We start from the raw sequence: 21,640 nt of genomic DNA, 5'->3' as shown, positions 1-21,640 counted from the left end.
CATTTAATAATTATATTTTATCAGGGCTTTTGTGACTGGCTTAAAGATCAAATAAAGCCACAAAACAATTGCCCACCAGCTCGGTAGCTTCTATCGTTTGCTTTTTCGCTCGTAAAGTCATGAAAATAATCTTGTTAGGCACTTAAATGTCACTTATTTTATGGGTGACCATTACTCTGGAGATTATAATCTAAATGGACATTTTCGGATATTTCACCGATCCTACCACCTACAATTAAATGAGCAACTGATAATTTGTTGGTTGTGCATACATTCGGAGAGTGAAACAGGTAAATAAATCTTCTCCTCTTGTTCCTAGTACGTTTGAAAAATCCAGAGCACAGGAGGAAATGCCACGTGTACACACTGCGCATGCCCGACGATTTTTACGTTGATCCTGCTGGGTGATCCCAACTTCCGGTGAAAGAGGAGAAGTGTCTCACACGATTACTCTGACAAGGCCTGTCGTTACTCACCCCTAGCTAGTTGAACGGGGTTTTGGTAAGAGTCATGGCCCTGTAATCGCCAAACAAGTCAGCTAATTAACTTTTTAAAAAAGAAACTAGGAGACGTCCAACGTTGACGACGCTTTGACTAAAGACGCCACATCGTCAGAGCCACAGGTTTGAACGGTACCCCGCGACTGCCAGCTAGTTAGCTAGCTAAAGACGCAGCTAGCTATTCGCCAACCAAGCACCTCCAAATTAGATCCTGGTGTCTGTTTCAAGATGTCAACTGCGGGGTTCAACTCACAGAACGGGACGGGGACGGGACAGGCATATGCGAATGGTGAGTAACGTTTAAATGTAGTTAAAGTTAGTTCAAGGCGAAGTAGCCATCAACGCAAGTAACAAGCTAACGCTAGCAGCAGGTATTGGATCTTGTCTCTGTGGCTACCTGCTAACCTGGCTAACTGCAGTGCTTAGTAACACTGTAACGTAAGGTAGCCAAGCAAGAGCAAGCTGCCAGTTATAGTTATGTCGGCGTAACTGCGGTTAATCTTGACCTGTGTTACCTTACTGACTTACGGTGACTAAAATAGTTGCTATCATTAAGGTTCGCTAAGTATAACCAACTTGCTCACAGAATTTAGCCAGTGTTTGCTACCTTTGGTTTATTGAGTTGGCAAACTAACATGATGACAAATCGTAGGGTGAACATTCATCATAACTTTACAGCCAGGTGTAAACAGTAAACACAGCTGCGATGGTGTGATCGCACCATTAGCACCTTATCACTTGTATTTTTCACCTGTCAAGCTGCTCGGTTAGCCAGAAGTTCCCCATCAAATTAGAACAGTTAACGAGCTTTGACTTGTCTTATCGCATCTGTCTCCTTAGGGTTTTTCTTGTGTAGTTTCATTGCCAGTGAGTAAACCCATCTGTATGTTTATTTGTTCCCTCATTGTTGCGTGATACGGATTTTTACCAGGCCAAGTAGTTCTGGTTTGTTTGCGTTGAGGGTTTTACTGTACATGTGGCACATTGGGAATGATCCAGATATGTTGCTGCGGTGCTTTCTCCAGGCTCAACTAATTACCTATTTCAGTTTGAGATTACTCACACATTTCTTACTGGTTCCCACACAACTGCTGAGGGAGATCTATCTAAACGCAGTCAGTGACAGCTGACAAAAATGTGATTGTGTGCAGCCTTCAGCAGCGTTTCTTATTGATGCATTTGAGTGAGCTCTCTTCTGCTGTGCAGACGAAGCAACTGCAGCTCCAGTTTACAGTGTATCAGTCGGGGTTTTTAAAGCAATAGACAAATGTGTTTCTGAATCTGTTTTTCTGGCAATAGAAACAAATCATGACAATGTGCCACTAAAGCTGAATGGGCTGCATTTTCAACCAATGCTTGTAAATTGATTGTTATTGTGGGATATCTTTAAGATGAATGACGAAATCAAATGGACTTAAGTAGCCCTGTAATCAGTCATGACAAAGTGATCAGTGTGTATGCCATGCATGTTGTGCCACACCAATTTGTTTCCACACGTCACATGCAGTCTTCACACCTGCTGACTATAACAAAGTCTGCCAGTAAGTTTCATGTATAAAGACTAAAAGCAACTGTAGTTAACCCACCTACTGTAAGCTCACAAAAGCTTATACTTTACTTTCTCTCATTCAAATTATATTTTATGTCTTACTCTCATCACACATCTACTTGATGTCAGTGAGGCAGTATTTAGTGGACCTGGACCAAAGATCACAATAGTAAAGTATTTCTATATCCTAAGGCCATTTTTATGGGCATTCAATAATAGAAAAGACAAGTTTACTGACAATACAGGATTGAAATGATGAAGATGCTTTTTAAATAATATTACTGTACTTACCTTTATTTCTCCATGAAAAGCTCTCCTGTTTTCTAGTTTTAGGGATGGTTCTCATCACAAAAAAATAACTTTCATTATGTTTTACCACGGTTGATTTGTGATTGGCCAAAAGGTCTGATTCTGCATCAGGTGCTTTCTGTTTGGACGGGCGCTGTAACTGACTAGGAGCTTTAGTTCTTAAAATTTCCCTGCTCGCAGGAAGGACAAAGATTTGTGGTGGATTATGTGACTTCATCTATCTTTGCTCATTGAGAAGAGTTGTTTTCTAATCCCTTCTCACTCTGCTGACTTAGCTCTGCGTCCAGTTATGTTGTGCAGGACCAAGTGGATCGTAGTGAATCCTTTTGCATTATGTAATCTTTAAGGTCCAAGCAGCACTACACTGACGCTGCAATTTAAGCACTGATGCCTGTCAGATTGTTATTTAGGTAACACATGCATTGAAGTGAATTACCACTCTGACCAGCTTCTTTCTTTTTTTCCAAATGACTATATTTTTTGATCAGGGTTTTGTTGTTTGCTGCTATGTATGACATCATTGTTCCTGGTATTGACATTTGGGAAATTTAGAAACAAATGCCATGTTTTAGTTCGGTGTCTGCAAAATATACAATCGCAGCATTTTTAGTAGTGCCAAAGTGTCTTACAGCTGCTATGTTCAATAAAGTAAGGCCAGACTTGGCTTAGAGCCCCACACTCACTGTCACTGAAGGCAGATCATGGTGAATTAAATCCAGGTAAAGAGATTAGACCCCAGGCTGTCAGTTCATTGGTCATTTGCTGGATCTGAGTGCTTTTCACCCGGTGTCGTCACTGCTATTACTGTGCCATCTGTTTTTCATATATCTTTTTGAACAGATTTAAACCAAAGGATTTGCTTTAATTAAAATGCACTTGGGTCACAACCAATAGCCTTTTTCAGACGCGGAATTTACAACATCGCTGGCTTCATCTGTCTGGGAAGCTAATGGCTTGGCTTTTAAGCTTTCGAACATAAGGCTAACTTACAGAAACGTTTCATAATGGCTCTAGTCAAGCATGAGAAGACTGTAACCTAGAGAGCTGCAACGCATGGGCACATTTTGGCATCTGGTACACAAGAGAGAGTCCCGACAGCCTGTTGTTTGCTCAACACGGTGCCAGCACTGCTGGTAAACAGTTTGAAAGAACGAAGAATGTACAACATGAAGTTGATATGTAACATTGTCGAACATTTTAGAATTAATGAGCATGCCTGGGAGGACTTGAAATGTGTAATTTTGATGGTTGGATGTGTATTTATTTTAAGAGAAATATGTGATAACTAATTGTACATCGACCTGTTGTCCTCCTCTGGTCTCCAGGTCCATCACAGAATCCAGTTGCCCTCCAGCAGCTGCCAGGGGTCAGCTATGGCATGACTCACCAACCAACCTACAATCCAATGCAGGCCAAAGCTCCCGCACCCCCCGGCCCTGGACTTTACCCCTCTGGGGCATACCAGCCCATTCCCCCGGTCAGTTCCTACCAGCCTGGCCCACCACTCACTTCCTACCCAGCTCCCCCAGGCCAGCCGTTGTTGACCAGGCCTCCACTGGGAATTGCTCCATCCCATACCCCTCCTCAGTCTGCCAGCCCCAGTCCTGGTCCCAGGCTGCCCCCTGCACAAGCCACACCCCCCCCTCCCGCAGTGTCTTCTAGCAGCTACTACCCAAACCCCCAACAGCCACAGCCCATGGCTCCATCATGGCAGTACAACACTGCTCCCCCACCGATGGGGCCACCCGCTTCCATGAGCACGCCTCCCCGCGGCCCTGTGGGAAATCATGTGAACCCAGCTTCAAGCGCGACTCTGCCGCCACCGCCACCACTGTCGTCGGCAGCAGCAGCTTACAGCTCTGCACCCCCACCGGCCCATGTGTCCCATAGTGCCACACAGCCTCCAGGCCCTGGGATGCCCCCCACCTCTCTGCACGGATACACCCAGCCAGGTAGGAGCACACTGAAAGCCAAAATTGCCAAAATTGTAGCCTGTGCAATCCAAACACACAATACAATTTTATTTTGAAATAAAGGATGAAATAATTACACAGAGATGAAACGACAATTCCCAGTTGAGCAAATGAGACACTAATGAGGCAGGCACTCCTTGGATCAAATCAATAAAAAGATGAATCATCCTTTCAGGTTTCAAAAAAATCAGACCAGTGAACTTTAGCCTAGTAATCTCATGAGTCCTCATCATTTAATCACTAATTATTTTAAAACATTGACTAAACGTGAAATATTCACCACCATCCCCTTCTAATAAATTGTCTATAGCACAATTAGTGTGTCTTGTGTCCTTTTGCAGTCATTGTCTTCTTTCAGGGGCTTGTGCTGCAGATATTCGTATCTGGAATGCTGATATGTTGGAGCTGGACATTGCCCTCTGCTCTTACACTGAACATGTTGGCTGACTGCTGCCTCTGGCTCCCTCCCAGGCTTTACTCTGAATTTGTACAAAGTTCAAACAAGAATTTTATTGTTTCCAATGCGAGTCTTATGTAGCAGCATGATGTAGCTTTTTTTTAAGGAAAAATTCAAATTTCATTTTCACTTTCAGGTACAGGTTTTGTTGAAACTAGCAGAATGCACACAGCCATATCTCCTCAGCATTTCTAACATATTAGACAGGTGTAGAAGGCAGTTTAATTTCTTACTGGAAGAGTTTAACGGTTGTCTTCACTGAAAAGTAGTTAGCTCATAGTGTCAAAAACAGAAGACTCTTTATAGAGAATCTCTGTAACTCTGTATGTCAAGTAGTCATTAACATTTTCTCAGAAGGAAGTGGCTTTACTTAGTGATATGAGCATGATAGAAGTTGGTTGTGTAATCTGTGGCCACCGTGTCTGAATGATTTGTCACAGCATTTTGTAAATTAACTTTGATTTTTTTAGAAAGCTATCTTTAGTGCATTACTTCTGCACAGAAACAGAGTTCTCACAATTGCCTCAGTCTGTCTGTTACCAGCATATCTCTCAATCTTATGATCAGATTGGCTCAAAAATTCCTGTTCACATTTAGTGACCTTTCCCCCAGCAGCACCATCAGGACACATCTACCCAGTACAATGGTGACAGTGAACATGTTGGCTTGCTGGAGAATTTATTAGGTCTTTGTGGAGATGTAAACTTTGCGGACTGCTTTCTTTCTTTAAAATCTCACACATTTTAATACAATTCTAAAATGTCACACATTTCACCACCAGCCACAGTAATGTTAAATAACTGAAACTATTGATGAGTTTATGCTCTATTAAGTGTGCTTTCATGGTGCAGTTTTATATAGACTCCAGTATCACTAAATATTGCATCAGTAAAATGTTTCACAATAAATATAAAATGTCACAACACCAATATAAAATGCACCGCACTCAATGTGCCAAGATATTGTAGTCATTATCTGCAGCTTCATCCAGTGTAATACTTTCTTCAGCTGTGGCCCAGAAATAACAGATTTTTCTTTCCATCTAGATAATGATTTGAGGTCATGATTGGCAGTAACAATTTTTGATGGCTGCTGTAATAATAACTGAACTGAGTATTTTAATAAACTGAAAGTGAACTGTGAAAGAACTGGTGTTGTCTACACTGTATACACAAAGGTTAACATGCTTGCTGCCTTTATTCATAATCAGGAGTTTATTTGGGTCCAGATACATTTGAATTGGCTGGTGTGTCAGTAGAGATGGTCGTGTTTCTGTCACTGTACTCACATTAGCCGGCCATCAGTATTGCCACCAGCTGTTGTCGCCTCTAGTCAGAACTTATAATGTTACAACACCTCTGTGATGGCTCATGCCATTGGCATTTCCACATATCATGTAGAAGACAGAGTGCTCTTGTTTTACATGACACAGTTACGTTATCATAATTTTGGAAGTCATAACTCTGCCTAAATTATCTCACAGCACTGTTTTACCTTGATGGCGGTGGTTGTCAGTGAGAGTGAGTGTGTCATCATTTCACAAGAATTACTGCTGAAGAGAAAATTCAATGGAAAATTGCTTAATAACAACTTTGGTAATTTGTTATTATTATTTATAAGAAAAAATGGTTCTGGCTTTCTGGCTGGTTCCAGCTTTTGAAAATGAAGGACGTAATATTTTTTCTCTGTGGGAAATTGAGATGAACATTGTTTGCTACTTTCATTTACATTACATTTTATATATTAAATGAGAAAAAGATTAACCAAAAAGAAAAATCAAACTGTATCTGAGTCTTAAATAATATGCATAAATGCAATGCAATGCATAAATCTATGATGAAAACGGCCATTAGTTGGAGTCCTAACAAGGTCTTTATCACCAGGCACTGCCCCCCCACCAGTGAATCCCATGGCTCCCCACAAATACCAACAAAACAGGCCTCCCTATGGGCCCCCAACTACAGGACCCCCACCTACAGGCCCACCACCAGCCATGAAACCCACACCACCTCCCACTGGACCCCCAATGGCCAATGCCACACCTCCAGCCCCCAAACCTGATGGTAAGTTTTTTTTTGTTTGTTTTCTGTAATCTTGACACATTTAATTGCACTTTGTCTTCATTTATGACAACCAGTTTTTATTTTTTGCATCTCTGTATATTTATTTTCATTTTGCAATGGCTGATTCACTTTGTGGTGTGGTCTTAAAGGTGGCAGTAGCCTGGTATGACCTCAGCAAGCTGAGCTGAATTTATTTTGAATTTGTTTGTTGAGTCTTCAAGACAGATTGACTGTAGTCTGTTTCAGCTACATTTGTATGTTTGTGGAAATGTTGGATATCAAACTCAACACACCACATTTATAGTTATTATTATATGTGATGTTAATGAGACTTTTGAATTACAAACATTGTGTAGCTGCATGCTGATTATGAAGTGAGAATACTGCCTGTGGTCATCATGATATCATATCACTTTGGGCCAGGAACTGTATGTCATTTTTACAAGCCAGATTTTTTTTTTCTGATCACCTTCCATTGTTTCCCTCCCTCCCCTCCTTCCTCTACATGCCAGCTCAGTGTGGGGCGGCTGTTAACAGCACTCTGTCCCCCACTGAGCCCGACTGCCAGGAGGGCGATATTGAATGTCCAGGTGTGGTCAAATCTGTCAGTAGCTGTTAGACGCTGTGTCAGTGCTGTGGTGCCCATCCTGTCCTCTCTGTGCTGTTGTCCATTGTATCCAGGGATGCACTCATTTTTTTCCATCCCTTAAATTGATAACAGATATGAAGCTCTGCAGAATGAGCCGAGCTCCAATCTGTTACTTTTACAAAACAGTACAAAAATAATAAAATTAGCTTTGTGATTGGCCTCTAAAATCTTTACAGTTATGCAGCTGGATATTAATCTTGCTTCAGCCCAGTATTTTTTGACCATCAGTGCATCCCTGGTGACCTATATTTCTTGTTAGTAGATTGTTGTGCTTTCTGTCATCCAGTCTCACCATATCTCTATTATGACCTCTGAATAAACACCTAATAAGCACCAAAGTCCACATCAGTTTCCACCATTAGAATCATCATTAGTACTGTTGATAATGTTGTACTTTAGTATCCCTTTGTGTCCATCATGTACACATCTTGCGCTGTAGTTCATTTTATTCCACATCCACTGTCTGTGGTTCTCACACTGAGAAAGAAATAATGAAATATGTCACTAAAATTATTCATATCACATCTGTGTTTGCTTTGAAACAGGAACTGTGGCTGGCAATGGCCCCCAAGCACCAAACAACTATAATCATGTTGACAACAAAATGGGTAAGGCCATTTTCTGCCACATATTGGATCCTTTTCATACCAACCACATGCCTTGGTCTACTAAGTGGGACTTCATAGCAGCTACACATGCAAACGAGCAAGTGTCATTAGTACTTCTTCAGTACTGTTGTAACAAATTGATGACCTGTTGCAGTGATTTCTGTGTACAAATGACTAAATGCACAGCATCACATGTTCAAAGCTCCCCTAGAGCACAACCAAATGTAAATCTCTCATTTCACTTAGATTTAAAGAATATATCTGGCAAAATTCTATATTTTTGTTATTGTCAACAAATCCTTGACCAAAACCAACAATGAACTGATCCCTCTAACAACTATTGTCTGTGTAACCAAGGCTGATGTGGTTTATTCCTCTGAGCTGTTGACCTCCTTGAACTATTAAAAACACATCAGTTTGCCAAATCGTAACACAGGGCAGCGCGTTGTTTAATTACCATGAAACACTGCCACAGTTGTTTATTTTGAGTCAGTCCCACATACACCATCATGCTGCTATAAATACTCATCAGCCACCAAATCTGTGTTAATCCACAGCTGTAAACAGTCCCCAACAAATGCACCATTTACTCCTGTTTTAGTAACATTTGCTAAAGGCTACAGTGCCCAGCTGTTTTAAGAAAACGTGGACTTTTTAAAAAGACTAATCTGCTGTTGTTTTTGGGTTTTTTTCATGGGATTTGTTAACAGCAACAAAAATATAGAATAAGGCCAGCCTTATCATGTAAAAAGGTTCTTTTTCAGCAGTCCCTGCTAATCAATAGGTTTCTACTTTCTTCCACAGCTGGCCCGCCCCAGCCCGGACCACCTGGTCGGCACTTGGGCCATTACCCCTCCCTCCCCCCTGGGTACCAGAACACCTCGGCTCCCCACAATGCCACCTCCCCCATGCACCCTGCGATGCAAGCCGCCACGCAGCCTTACACTCAAGCACCTCAGCCATACCAGCAGGTGAGAGGAAAGTCACAACCCTGCACTGACTTTGTACTGTTAGTGTATTTTGCATATGCTGTTTGTTTACACATAATGGTTATAGAGTATTGTGCTCTGCAGTTTCTGTCATGGATTTGCTTTTCATCTAGTGCACATGAAAAACCCTATTGTTTGTGTAGACTATATGGAAACGTGAAGTTATCATTAAGATATAACTGCATTTGTACGTGAATGTATATGTGCATTTGTAGAAGCAAAGCTCACAAAGCAGTCAGCAGCTGATCATTTTATAGTATGACAAAGTTTATACAAGCAAATGATAATTTTTTAGTTTTAGTAGTTAGTCACATTAGTTTACTGATATATTGGACTGACTACATTGGGTTGTAGTCAGTGTCATCCATAACTAAAAATGCAAATATGTGTAATTTTATTTTGTACATTTTGTAAAAAAATATTTTATTTTGTACTGCACTGTGACAAGATAAAAACTCAGATAAAGGTCAAGTCAATGAAGGCACGGGTGGCTAAATAATTTGGCGAATAGATCATCTGAATAGCTTATTGTTTTCCCCCCTTTCAGCCACATGGTGGCCCAGGGCCGGCTCAGCTGAGCCCATCCTTGGCGGCCATGAGCCTCCAGTCCAGCACCCCAGAGGCCCTGAGAGTGGTCAACCTGCTGCAGGAGAGGAACCTGCTGCCACCAACCCCGATCCCTGCACCAGCACCCTGCCTGCCCCAAGACCTGCAGAAGCTGAACTGCAACCCAGAGTAAGCCATGGTGGACTAAGACCAGCAGCATGTGTCTATATTTATTCTCTTTCATTTGATTATGTTATTCTTTAAAACTGATATTACTGTGATGTCAAGTATTTACACATTCATTTTTCAAACCACAATATGTAATTTTGTGTAGAGAAAATTATTAAATGCACCTAAAGTTAGATCTTTTGCTTGTTAAATTACCACTTACAGAAGAACTAAATGGTACCTGTGGTCTGGTTACCATTTGTGCTACTGGACACATTTCCAGTAGATCAGCATAAGCATTAACTTGCCCTTGATGACATCGATCCTAGACAAAATCACTTAAAGTATAGCAAAAAGCAGTTTTCATCAGATATAGATTAAACCCCACGATGATCTTTTGCCTGTTCATCCCTTAATCCAGTCAACTATGTACTGTTACACACAAAATACCAGAGACAACATGATCTCTCTGTGTGCAGTTAAAGTACAATGACTTTCAATGTTTATGGTTCTCCAGGGTTTTCCGTTGTACGCTGACCAGCATCCCTCAGACCCAGTCTCTGCTCAATAAAGCCAAGATGCCGCTGGGCCTGCTGCTCCACCCCTTCAAAGACCTCTCGGTAAACACCTCACCATCAGTCAGTGCTTGTACATCAACTTAAATAACCCGGTTATTGTCAGACAGGAAAAGTATCTCTGTGGCAACAGTGTGACGGGATGACACAAAGCACCATTGTACATTGCTGTGCATCCTTGTATCCAAAAGGATGCAAAAATTTGTCATCCTGATTCCTCTGGCTTCTTACTTGTTCTTGTTTTGTATGTAAACACTGTGAGTAACTTGTAACAGAATGTTCAGTAATTCAAATAGTATATAAAAGTGTATGATACATGTATGTATGATCTTTTCCCTCAGCAGTCAGTGATACCTTTAAGAGATGCACCCTAGGCAGTACACAGGGGTGTTAATCTGTATTTGTATTACATTAGTGTGAAGGAAGGTGGTGCCAGGAGGAATTGCTCAACAACACTCTTGCTCAATTATGTTTCTTAGGTTTAAATAAAATAACCACATCTGACTTTCACTGATTAAACATTGAGAATTCTCTCAACACCTTTTTGTCAGAATAAACTCAGACAGATTTTGCCCAGAGGTAAATTTAGTCAGAGTGAATTTGTGTTTATGGTTGTGTTAATTGAGGACAAGCAACAGAGACGTTGCACAACTTGGACAGCAACAAGAAAGTCTTTATCGAAATGCCAATTACAGCTGCTAACATGAAAATGAGTTCGCCTGTAGGCACTTCTCACACAGGGATTTGTTTTGTTTTGTGGTTTTGCTCTTGCAGCAACTTCCTGTGGTGACATCCAGCACCATTGTCAGATGTCGGTCCTGCAGAACCTACATCAACCCCTTCGTCTCTTTCCTGGACCAGAGGAGGTGGAAGTGCAACCTGTGCTACCGGGTCAATGATGGTGAGAAAGGGGAGAGGGTTGATGAAAGAAATGTGTTCATCTGAAAGAGCTACTGTCAGTGAGAATGTTCTGAAGAGTCCAAATTAATTCAGCCGCAAAATTTTCTCTCTGTTATTTCAAGTAAAAAATTGATTAAATGATAAGGCAGTTTTTTTATTTTTCAATGAGCCGGTTGTGATGACCTAAGATATTCTATTATGAAGTTATTGCAACTGAAAAGCAGTCACATTTAACATTTTGGAGATGACATCTGATTGTTTCTTGTTTCTAACTGTCTGAACACCAGAGAAGCCAGCACTGAGTTTTAGGACAGACATGTTCAATGTGACAGGAAAAACTTTCAAATTCATTATTTTTTACTCTGCTTTATGTAGTTTTGGAAACCTTTGCATGTTTATATATCTTGTATAACACCTGGGTGTTAGTTATTCGCCTTTGCAGTGTGTGAAGATTGTTGCCCTCTTGGTCAGACTGAGAGACTTTTTACATGGTTAGATTGAGGTAAAGGGGAAAAAAAGAAGGTGTCTTTTTTGTATGATGATTTCTTATTATTACATTATAATAACACAATGCATAAAAGAATGCATTTGAAGTTGGTACGGTTCTTTTTAAATTGCACACAAAGTACATAGTATACTGTTTAACATTAAAGTCATACTGGATGTTGTGTCTCTGTGTGTAGTTCCAGAGGAGTTTATGTACAACCCAGTCAGCAGATCATATGGAGAGCCACACAAAAGACCTGAAGTCCAGAACGCCACTATTGAGTTCATTGCTCCTTCAGAATACATGGTGGGTTTCAACAGCTTTCTTGACCTTGTTCCTGTTTTAAGATCTGAACAGTTATCAGCACGCTCAGTTTTCTGTACAAATTGTGTAGTAAACTGAATGTGCGATTGATGGTGTCTTTTTTTTTTTTTTATCGACCTTGTGTTAAGTAATGTGTTTGCCCTGATTTTGTCCAGCTGAGGCCACCGCAGCCTGCTGTTTACCTCTTCGTTCTGGACGTATCCCACAATGCAGTGGAGACAGGCTACCTGAATGTGTTCTGCCAGTCGCTGCTGGAAAACATCAATGCGTATGTACAATAATCAATTTCCAGTTATTACAGACGCTGGGAAGACTGCAGGGTCTTTTTTGTAATTTCTCATAGTGCTTTTAAAACCTTCAGAATTAAATGAAGTTGTATAAATCGACAGAAGCAGGATGACTTCTTAATGCATGGTTGACATCGGGTGTTGTAAGTAAAGGTGAAAGCAGAACATCCCTGTTGCCACAGTGCTAGTTTTAAGTGTATATGTGTGTGTGTCCTAGGCTTCCTGGAGACTCGCGGACAAAGGTAGGCTTCATCACCTTTGACAGCACCATCCACTTCTACAACCTCCAGGAGGGACTTTCCCAGCCTCAGATGCTCATCGTGTCTGACATCGAAGGTGAGACACAGCCAACAGCAAAGGCCACACACTCATTCCAATAGCAGCTTGACAGCAACTGTCTGCAAACTTTAAACAGAAATTTACAACTGATGAATATATAAGGTATCAAGAGATCACAGACTACCTGGGTCAGTGAATGGAATTTTCAGGATTTAATTTAATGTTTAAATCGATCGATTTATAGTAGCCGCACATGTAGAAGCGAGTCTCATATTGTGATATCAGTGTGTGTATAGGATTGTATTATATTTGTTTAAATAATAACTTTTTTGGGCTTCACAGATATCTTTTTACCAACACCAGACAGCCTTCTAGTAAACCTCAACGAATGCAAAGAAGTAAGAAGCTTCACCTTAATTAAAGCTGTGTTGTAAACATGAATATTCAACAGTCTAAAACATTCTTATTTTGTCATATTTCTCTGTTTAAAGCTTAATTTTAGCATAATGTTTCCCGTTTCTTTACTCTCTATATTAAGTCTTGCTCTGACCTCCCTGTAAATGAATAAAAGATGAAACACAAACAAAAGTTCCCCCTCAGGGATATGTCACTAAAATAAGCCTCATACTCTGTATTTGTTTTACAGCTTGTACAGGATCTGCTGAAGAGTCTGCCAAATTTATTTGAAAAGACAATGGAGACCCAGTCTGCCCTGGGATCAGCTCTGCAAGCAGCCTTCAAGCTTCTGTCGCCCACCGGAGGGCGCATGTCTGTATTTCAGACACAACTGCCCAACCTTGGTGTAGGGGCACTCCAGTCCAGAGAGGACCCCAACCAGAGGGCATCTGCCAAGGTAAGAGCTCTGATGGTGATGTTTCTCCAGGACGTCAGTGAGAAGTGTGTTGGACATCAGGCAGTAGGATTAAAGAGCTGTACAGCAACTTTATGTTACTTTAAACCTCCAGATGTCACATCATATACAGTATAATTTCATATAATAAAACTACAAATTGTGACAATGCTCATTATAGAGCTATAATACCAATTTTATTTATTCAGTCAAAATTCAGTATAGAATGCACCCATTGCAAATAATCAAAGGAAAAATAGTATATTTTTAAAATGCCTCACATCTGTTACTCTAAATCCCTGATTAACAGAAAGTCTTTTTTAATGACAGGATAATGATCCATTGCCGCAAAGCTGCCCAAATTTCACCCATTAATGGTTTTACTTATGGCAGGTTAATAATTATCCATCACTCCTGTGCCTGTGTCATTGAGGTTTGGGAACTATAAATTCTCAGAGGATTTACAAAAATATAGCTGATTATTGTTTTGCTGCACTGAAAAACGTCTTTGACAAACAAGGCAGAATTAATCCAAGAATTCCATGTCATGGAAAACATCTGACACAAAACATCTAACTTTTCAGTAGTAATTAGATTTGAACTGCTTTTAGGTAGTTGCATTATACAGATATTTAGCTCACAGGCCCACCTTGTGTGTTTTCCTTTCAGGACATCCAGCACTTATCTCCAGCGACAGACTTCTACAAGAAGCTGGCTCTGGACTGCTCCGGCCAGCAGGTGGCTGTTGACCTGTTCCTGCTCAGCGCTCAGTACTGTGACTTGGCATCGCTTGGTGAGTCCTGCACTTGACTGAGACAGACTGTATCTTTCTTTTTTAGGATTTAAGAAAAAAAAAAAAAAAGATAATCAGCATCTCATCATTGCCTCATCTCTCCTCTTCTGTGCGTTCTCTCTCCTAGGCTGCATATCCAGATACTCAGCAGGGAGCGTTTACTACTACCCTTCCTACCACCACCAGCACAACCCCGCTCAGGTGGAGCGCTTCCAGAAGGATCTGAAGAGATACTTAACCAGGAAGATCGGCTTCGAGGCTGTCATGAGGATACGCTGCACCAAAGGTCTGTTGTCACACGAGCTGCAGTTTGGTCGAGCATTGACCTAAATACACAATCCCAGATGTGACAGGGAATTTGAAATTTAACTCTCGTTCCTCTCTCACTGATTTCGGCAGCATTATATAATTAGTTTTTGTTTTTGTTGAGTGTTTAGTCTGGTGCTACTGCTCCAGTTTGATTGATTTCGTCTCTGTCTCTCTCTCTGCAGGTCTCTCCATCCACACGTTCCACGGAAACTTCTTTGTGCGCTCCACGGATCTGTTGTCTCTCCCTAACGTGAACCCAGACGCTGGCTTTGCAGTTCAGATGTCCATCGAGGAAAACCTGGACGAAATGCAGGTTGTCTCCTTCCAGGCTGCCCTGCTTTACACCTCCAGTAAAGGTACACATGCACATAGCTAAGGTTGTTTTATTTTTCCAAATCCACTGTGAAAATCAGAAATGATCGATCCTGGTCCCTTTTCTTCAAATAACTTCTTTTTTTTTTCTTTTTCTTTTACAGGCGAGAGGAGGATCCGTGTCCATACCCTATGTCTTCCTGTGGTCAGTTCTCTCTCAGATATCTTTTCTGGGGCAGATGTTCAGGCTATTACTGGGCTGCTGGCTTGCATGGGTATGTAATACTTATATCATATCAGATGAGACTATTGAAAAGGGACATTGTCACTCAGGTTGTACAGTTTGTTAAATACATATTAAACTGAATTTAACTGAAGAATTTAAGTTGTTATTTTCCTCATAGGAAAGCTTGAGATTTAACAGCAACATGTTCTGGTGTTGCGTACACTAATGCGGTGTCAGATAATTTGATTTCATTCAGATCAAAAATACCTTGCGATAGCCTGTAATTTTTGACAACATGGATAAACTTGAATTTGTATTGAGCATCACTCTGAAATCATTCTTCATTGTTGTAGTAAATAGTCTTGCAGGGTTTTCATCCACTTCACTGTTATAAGCACTGACAGATGGATGTGAGTAGTGACAGCTGCGGTTGCCTGGCAACCATTGCACACTGAGCAGTCAGATCTGTCGAGGCTCATCTCACATTCACTTAGAGAACAGACGCTCATAATTTGCTTTCTTCAAAATATAATACAGAAGCATTTGACTGTTTGTCTGTTTTGAACACAACCACTTTGAACGTATAATCTGTCTCAGCTGTGTGTGATGTGAATGATGTTGTGCACCTTACTTTGACGCAGCTGATCTAAACTGCTCATTACTGGACACGCTACTAAAAGTCCTTAGGTTGCATTTAAAAAATGAAAGAACTATAATGTATCGCTGTTATCAACTTATACATACATAAATTCAGAAATCACCTTGTCTCAAACTCCAAGGTCAAGAATAAGCTTTCATCTGTTTTTCAAAATCAAAATCCCACCTTGGATGCAACAGCAAGCTTTTTTGTCATAAGAGTTGGGACACAGACAAAGTCCAACCATTCATACAATCACCAATTAGTTTGCAACCCTACACCCTTTACAACATGGTTAGATTTCATTTATTTTTAAGAATCCCAAAAAGAGGAATGAGACCAGTACCTGTGAAAACTGGTCTTTATCTGTATTTTTGTTACTACCACTAGGGTCTGCAGAAATTTTAATATCCTGTACATAATGGTTTGAAATAATAAGATGCTCAGATGACTGGAAATGTGTCCCTCTCTGCAGCTGTGGATCGTTCAGTGACAGCCAGCCTGAGTGACGCCAGAGATGCGATGACCAATGCCGCCATTGACTCGCTGACGTCGTATCGTCAATCTGTGTTGACCATCCAGCAGCCCGGCCTGCTGGCCCCGGCCTGCCTCAGGCTCTTCCCCCTCTTCATCCTTGCCCTGCTCAAACAGGTTGGCTTTTTCACATGATCCAGTCATTACACTGCAACTGCGTACATCTAGCCCTACCTAAAATATAAACATGTTAAGAGTTAGGGTCAGTCTCCTGTATTCTCCTTGCTTATAAGTGAATTTACTACATTTAAAAAAATTAAAGTAAAACTATTCAGCATTTTCTATTCCTTAAGAGAGTGCTTCTAGTCCCAGGATCAAGTGAACCAAGGCATGGAGCCTTTATTGATCCAGTTGCGTGTGTTTGTGTGCTCATCCTGCAGAAAGCCTTCAGGACAGGCACCAGCACCAGGCTGGATGACCGGGTGTTTGCCATGTGTCAGCTGAAGTACCAGCCACTGGCCTACGCCATGCTGATGATCCACCCTGCTCTGTACCGTGTCGATGATCTGACCGATGAGGTGAGGAGGATGACATTCCCATTCAGTGCCCGCGTATCTCTGCTAGTGGAGAGAGAAAAAATTGTTTCCTTGGAAGCAGATGTTTCAGATGATGCTAAAGAGAGATTATATCTGTTTTCTGAGCTTTTTTATTTATTATTTAGATTATATAATTGGTATCAAATAGAAAACTTGACTGATATGTATTTGGTAATTTGGTTTGGTATTTGGTTCTTTCTTTTTTGTGTTTTAGACTATTTTTAATACACTTTAAATTCACTGTCTACATTTCTTTTGGCAGTGGGCTGAACATAAAAGTAATATCCTCTTTTTCCCGCATCCTCAGGGAGCTTTGAACATCAACGAGCGGACCATCCCTCAGCCCAGAGTGCTGCAGCTGTCTGTGGAGAAGCTCAGCAGGGAGGGAGCTTTCCTAATGGATGCTGGAATAGTACGTTTTAACTAGCTAACAAAGATACAAAGCTGATGTCTCACACCAGGCTGAATTGATAACACTCAACACTGCAATACCCACTATTTATTTGTGAGTGTATTCAATATATTCCCTATTCTGTTCCAAAAAGGTGATGTACCTGTGGATCGGACGAAACTGCCACCCCAACTTCCTCACACAAGTCCTGGGAGTCCCCAGCTATGCTGCCGTGCCTGATAACCTGGTAGGAGACGTCATATTGCAGCAGTCACATTCTCATTCGTTCATTCATTTCTCCACTTTGCCTTGAACGAATGACTTCTAGTGGATGGTTGACTGGTCCCATCTGTTAACTTACATACAGTGCAGCTATAGTTTCACTCATTGCATCCTCCGTCTGATGATGAAAACATGACCGTTGCTCTTCTCTTGCAGTATCTGCTCCCAGAGCTGGACACTGCTGAGTCACAGAGAACCAGAGCTTTCATTGGCTGGCTGAGGGATCAGAGGCCGTTCTACCCCTCTCTGCACGTCATCAGGTGGGAAACAGACTGTAAAGTGTATTTGAGAGTAAACAGTCAAGAGTAAACAAAGTAGCAAGAGCTGCACAAAGTATGGGCACTTCCTGTGGGGGTGGAGGGATGGGGGAAGCTAAAACCAGCCAACAGCTGCTTGCAGATTTTCATTTTGGCTGTGAAGTTGGTTTTGTCTTCCAGCCTCTCTGGTCATCTAATATTGTTTCAAGATTTATTTCTGTGCTACAGAGTGAACCCTCAAAAGCTGGAAATGATCAATTTACAGTCCATGTAACAAGTGATGCAAAGCTGAGAAAACTGAGCAGCACTGAGGTTACACATGAGGATGCGTGAAACTGAATTGAGAGTCACTTACTGAGGGCTGCAGTCCAGTAGACTTAAGTCGTCATTTAAATCGATATCTCTCAAAATTTTTGTTCACCCTTTATCATTTTGTTTTCTCAGGGACGAGAGCCAGCTGAAAGCCAGCTTCATGCAGAACATGATCGAGGACCGAACAGAGTCAGCCCTGTCTTACTACGAGTTCCTGCTCCACCTCCAACAGCAAATCTCCAAATAATCTTCAGTGGGACTGTGTGTGTGTGTGTGTGTGTGTGTGTGTGTGTGGGGGGGGGGGGGGGGGGGGTCGTCACTGAAGCACGGACGCGCATCGGTCTATGTGTGTGCATATATATGTATATGGTGTGTGTATGTGAGCGTGCGTGTGTGAAAGCAGTAGGAGGCAGACTCAAGGATGCCTTTTGCCCCATTTCAGGCTGCGGTCCACCATCTCTCTGAGGAAAACCTTCTGAGCTGAACTGATGTGAAGCGTCACAATCAAACTACGTGACGGACAGTGCGAGGACGGAGAGTGACAAAGAATCGATTCTGATGCTTTTTGTTTTTTTTTGGCACTTTTTACCCAGCTGAAGCAATGTGTTGGAAGGAGGAGGAAAAAAAAAAAAGCAAGAAATCCACGACGATGATGATGATTATGTACGTCAGCGATCGAATGGATCAGTGTTTATTCTCATAGAACAATGCTGTCTAACTAGGGTGTCTATCAGATAGTCACAGCAAGCGGATGTGTGAAGTGTGAAAAGCGAAAAAGCACAGTCGTCCTTACTAAAACAAATCAAACGTATGTATGTATGTATGTATGTATGTCTACTTAAGGTTAGGTTTATAAGATGGTTCGTATGTCTGTGCTTAAAGACTGTTATTGGGTGTCACCTGGAGTATTTGTATACTGAACACCTGAGCTCTAACACTCTAATATCGTACCTGAAGGACAGACCGTGTGCTTTTTATTTCCCAGTTATTATAATTGTGTCGAACAAATCCGTAGACTCTGTTGTTAAAAGACAGACATGTTGAAAAGGTGTTTGAAGGTGGGTCGACCTCACTGTCATCGCTGCCTTGAATGTGTGGACTCGGCAGTGGAAAGTTGTTTTCATTGGTCTGATCTGTCCTTCAGAAACTCTCTGTCATCTTCTCTCTCTGGACATGCAGAACACCTCTGATGACATCGCTGTTCTGTTTGTTAATTTCTTTTTTTTTTCTGATTGTTTAATTTATGAGACTCCCAATCTGATTAAATTCTATAATTGCCTTGTATGGGAACTCACTTTTTATTATTAAACCTCTGTTTAAATACAGACTCTATATATGAAATATTTTAATATAATAGGATATGGGAAATTCTTTAACACAGACATAACAAAGCCATTGTGATCTTTTAATCATGCTTATTGATACTTGTATATTGAAAAGACTGCATTATATAAAGACGAAGAAATGCTGATGATTTTAGTATAAAAATTAAGGTGAAATGACGCTAAGAAAATAAAATGTTTGGGACTTTTTAAATGTAGTTTGTGTTTTGGTGGGTGAACAGTGTTTATTCAGTGAAGATGAAGACTATAAAACAGAACATGGACCAGTACAGTCAATATTTCTCTTGACTGGGATTGAATTGAAGGTTTTTTTTGATTTGGTCTGATTTCATACAGTTTGTAATCTATGTATTATATAAGCAAAAATGTATTTAGGAGCAGATGAATATGTTTTGGTCTTCATGCACAAAATTGTCTTTCATAAAAAAAAAAAACCTGCTGAAAATAAAAGTAGCCTGTGTTTGTACAGAGTAAATTGCAGAGTTGTGGGCTCGAGTCACATGAGTCCAGTCATGATTCTGTCAACTTCATACTTGACAAAATAGACAAAAATGAACAAAAAAGACTTGTGACTTGACTTGGATTTAGACATCAATGACTTGAGACTTGTGAGGGAATGAGAAAAAAAATCAGTCATAAAAATCTTTTTACATGGACTGACTTGATCTCCTACCTAACTCCAAAGAATAATAATTGTGTTATTTTTAAAAAAGTATTCAGTAAATGTATTCTTTGTATGAGCTGGATGGAAAGATACGCTTAGCAGTGCAGACCAGCAGACATGATATACAGTTAGGTCCATAAGTATTTAGACAGTGGCACAATTTTTGTGGTTTTGCCTCCGTGCACTGTCACAGTGGATTTGAAATGAAGATGTGATTAAAGTGCAGATTTCAGCCCTAATTCAAAGGGGTTCAACAAAAATACCGCATTAACTGTACATAGTCCCTCCATTTTAGAGGCTCAAAAATAATTGGAAAAACTCATAATTATGAATACAAGGATTATTTTTAATACTTGGATGAAAATCATTTGTAGTCAATGAAGTCTGCCTGAAGTCTGGGACATCACCACATGCTGAGTTTCATCTCCTGGGATGCTTTCCCGGGCCTTTACTCAGCCGCCTTCAGCTGCTGCTTGTTTGTGGCTCTTTCTGCAGTTTTGTCTTCAGTAAGTGAAAAGCATGCTGAACAGGGTTGAGGCCAGGTGACTGACTGTACCACAGATTAAGACATTCTGAGGGGTTTTTTGTCAAAGCGCTTTGGAAAAGCAGGGCTTACTGTGAAAAAATCTTACTGTGAAAAAGTGTAACAAACTGAACCAACATTAAGTTGTTTTAGAGAGCCAACACATGCTGATTTGAGTATACATGTTGAAAGACTGAAAAAGATACAGATGTGCTGCCAGTGTAACTGATTAAGATAAGATAAGATAAGATAATCCTTTATTAGTCCCACAATGGGGAAATTTACATGTTGCAGCAGCATAAGTGATTGAAAAAGTTAGAAAGACATAAATACAAGTAAGGGCAAAAATAAAAACAAGGTTATAAAAAATATACACAACAGTATAAACATGACAATGTAATAAAAAAATATTAACAGAAGAGAAATATACAACTTTATACATAGACAGAAAATGAACTAAATACAGATATTGCACATTTTGAAATGGAATTTCAAAGCCTGAAAGCTAGTTTGACCAGGACCAGGCTGAGGGGAAATGTGTTTCCATGGTAACATGGGTCTGACTTATTGAAGCCTCTTATATGAAACAGAATAAGCCTGGTTTACTGAAAAATACACAATTTCACTTACAATCTTGCTTTGCAAAACATCTGATGTTTTTGTTTTTGCGTAACAGATAAATCTTTTTTGCCTATTTCTATCTAAGGGAATGTTTTGAGGACCATTTTGAGTGACACATTTCCTGGAAACAAATATCAAACATGCCCAAGACCACAATTTATCAAATGTCAGCAATAAAAATAAAATTTGAACACTATAATATTACTTTTTAAAGCTGATATCATCAGGAGCAATATGTGCTGAAATTATGAAGTGTTGTCAGTTGTATTAATTTAAGACCAGTAGTATGATTATTGTGAATTCTGCCTCTCTATTCAAAAGGCAGGATCGACTCATGTTGTGTCTTTTCAAAATGAAATAACGTCAACTTTATTTTCATGTGACCTT

At 40.5% G+C, this 21,640-nt stretch overlaps 1 protein-coding gene across 1 annotated transcript; it reads left to right on the top strand.

Moving 5' to 3' along the window:
• Window positions 1–402: 402 nt before the first annotated feature.
• On the top strand, window positions 403–19,920 carry sec24a (SEC24 homolog A, COPII coat complex component). Its single transcript, XM_018691756.2, has 23 exons — window positions 403–789; window positions 3,684–4,310; window positions 6,672–6,851; window positions 8,046–8,108; window positions 8,913–9,079; window positions 9,645–9,832; window positions 10,329–10,431; window positions 11,161–11,287; window positions 11,970–12,079; window positions 12,253–12,365; window positions 12,602–12,720; window positions 13,006–13,061; window positions 13,310–13,516; window positions 14,183–14,306; window positions 14,434–14,592; window positions 14,798–14,971; window positions 15,092–15,202; window positions 16,266–16,441; window positions 16,705–16,842; window positions 17,168–17,272; window positions 17,406–17,498; window positions 17,690–17,793; window positions 18,235–19,920. The coding sequence occupies exons 1-23, from the start codon at window positions 729–731 to the stop codon at window positions 18,347–18,349; spliced, it is 3,420 nt and encodes a 1,139-aa protein (XP_018547272.1). The 5' UTR covers window positions 403–728; the 3' UTR covers window positions 18,350–19,920.
• Window positions 19,921–21,640: the final 1,720 nt, after the last annotated feature.

The sequence above is a fragment of the Lates calcarifer genome, linkage group LG20 (assembly GCF_001640805.2).
Source record: "Lates calcarifer isolate ASB-BC8 linkage group LG20, TLL_Latcal_v3, whole genome shotgun sequence".
NCBI lineage: Eukaryota > Metazoa > Chordata > Actinopteri > Centropomidae > Lates > Lates calcarifer.
Note: the sequence above shows the minus strand (reverse complement) of the source record. Positions and strands in the feature narration are given on the sequence as shown.

Excerpts from the sequence above, each read along its gene's own strand:
- sec24a (XM_018691756.2), top strand. The coding sequence starts at position 729 with ATGTCAACTGCGGGGTTCAACTCACAGAACGGGACGGGGACGGGACAG. Across the intron at positions 790-3,683 it reads GGGACAGGCATATGCGAATG|GTCCATCACAGAATCCAGTT; the intron begins GTGAGTAACGTT and ends TCTGGTCTCCAG. Across the intron at positions 15,203-16,265 it reads TGGGCTGCTGGCTTGCATGG|CTGTGGATCGTTCAGTGACA; the intron begins GTATGTAATACT and ends CCCTCTCTGCAG.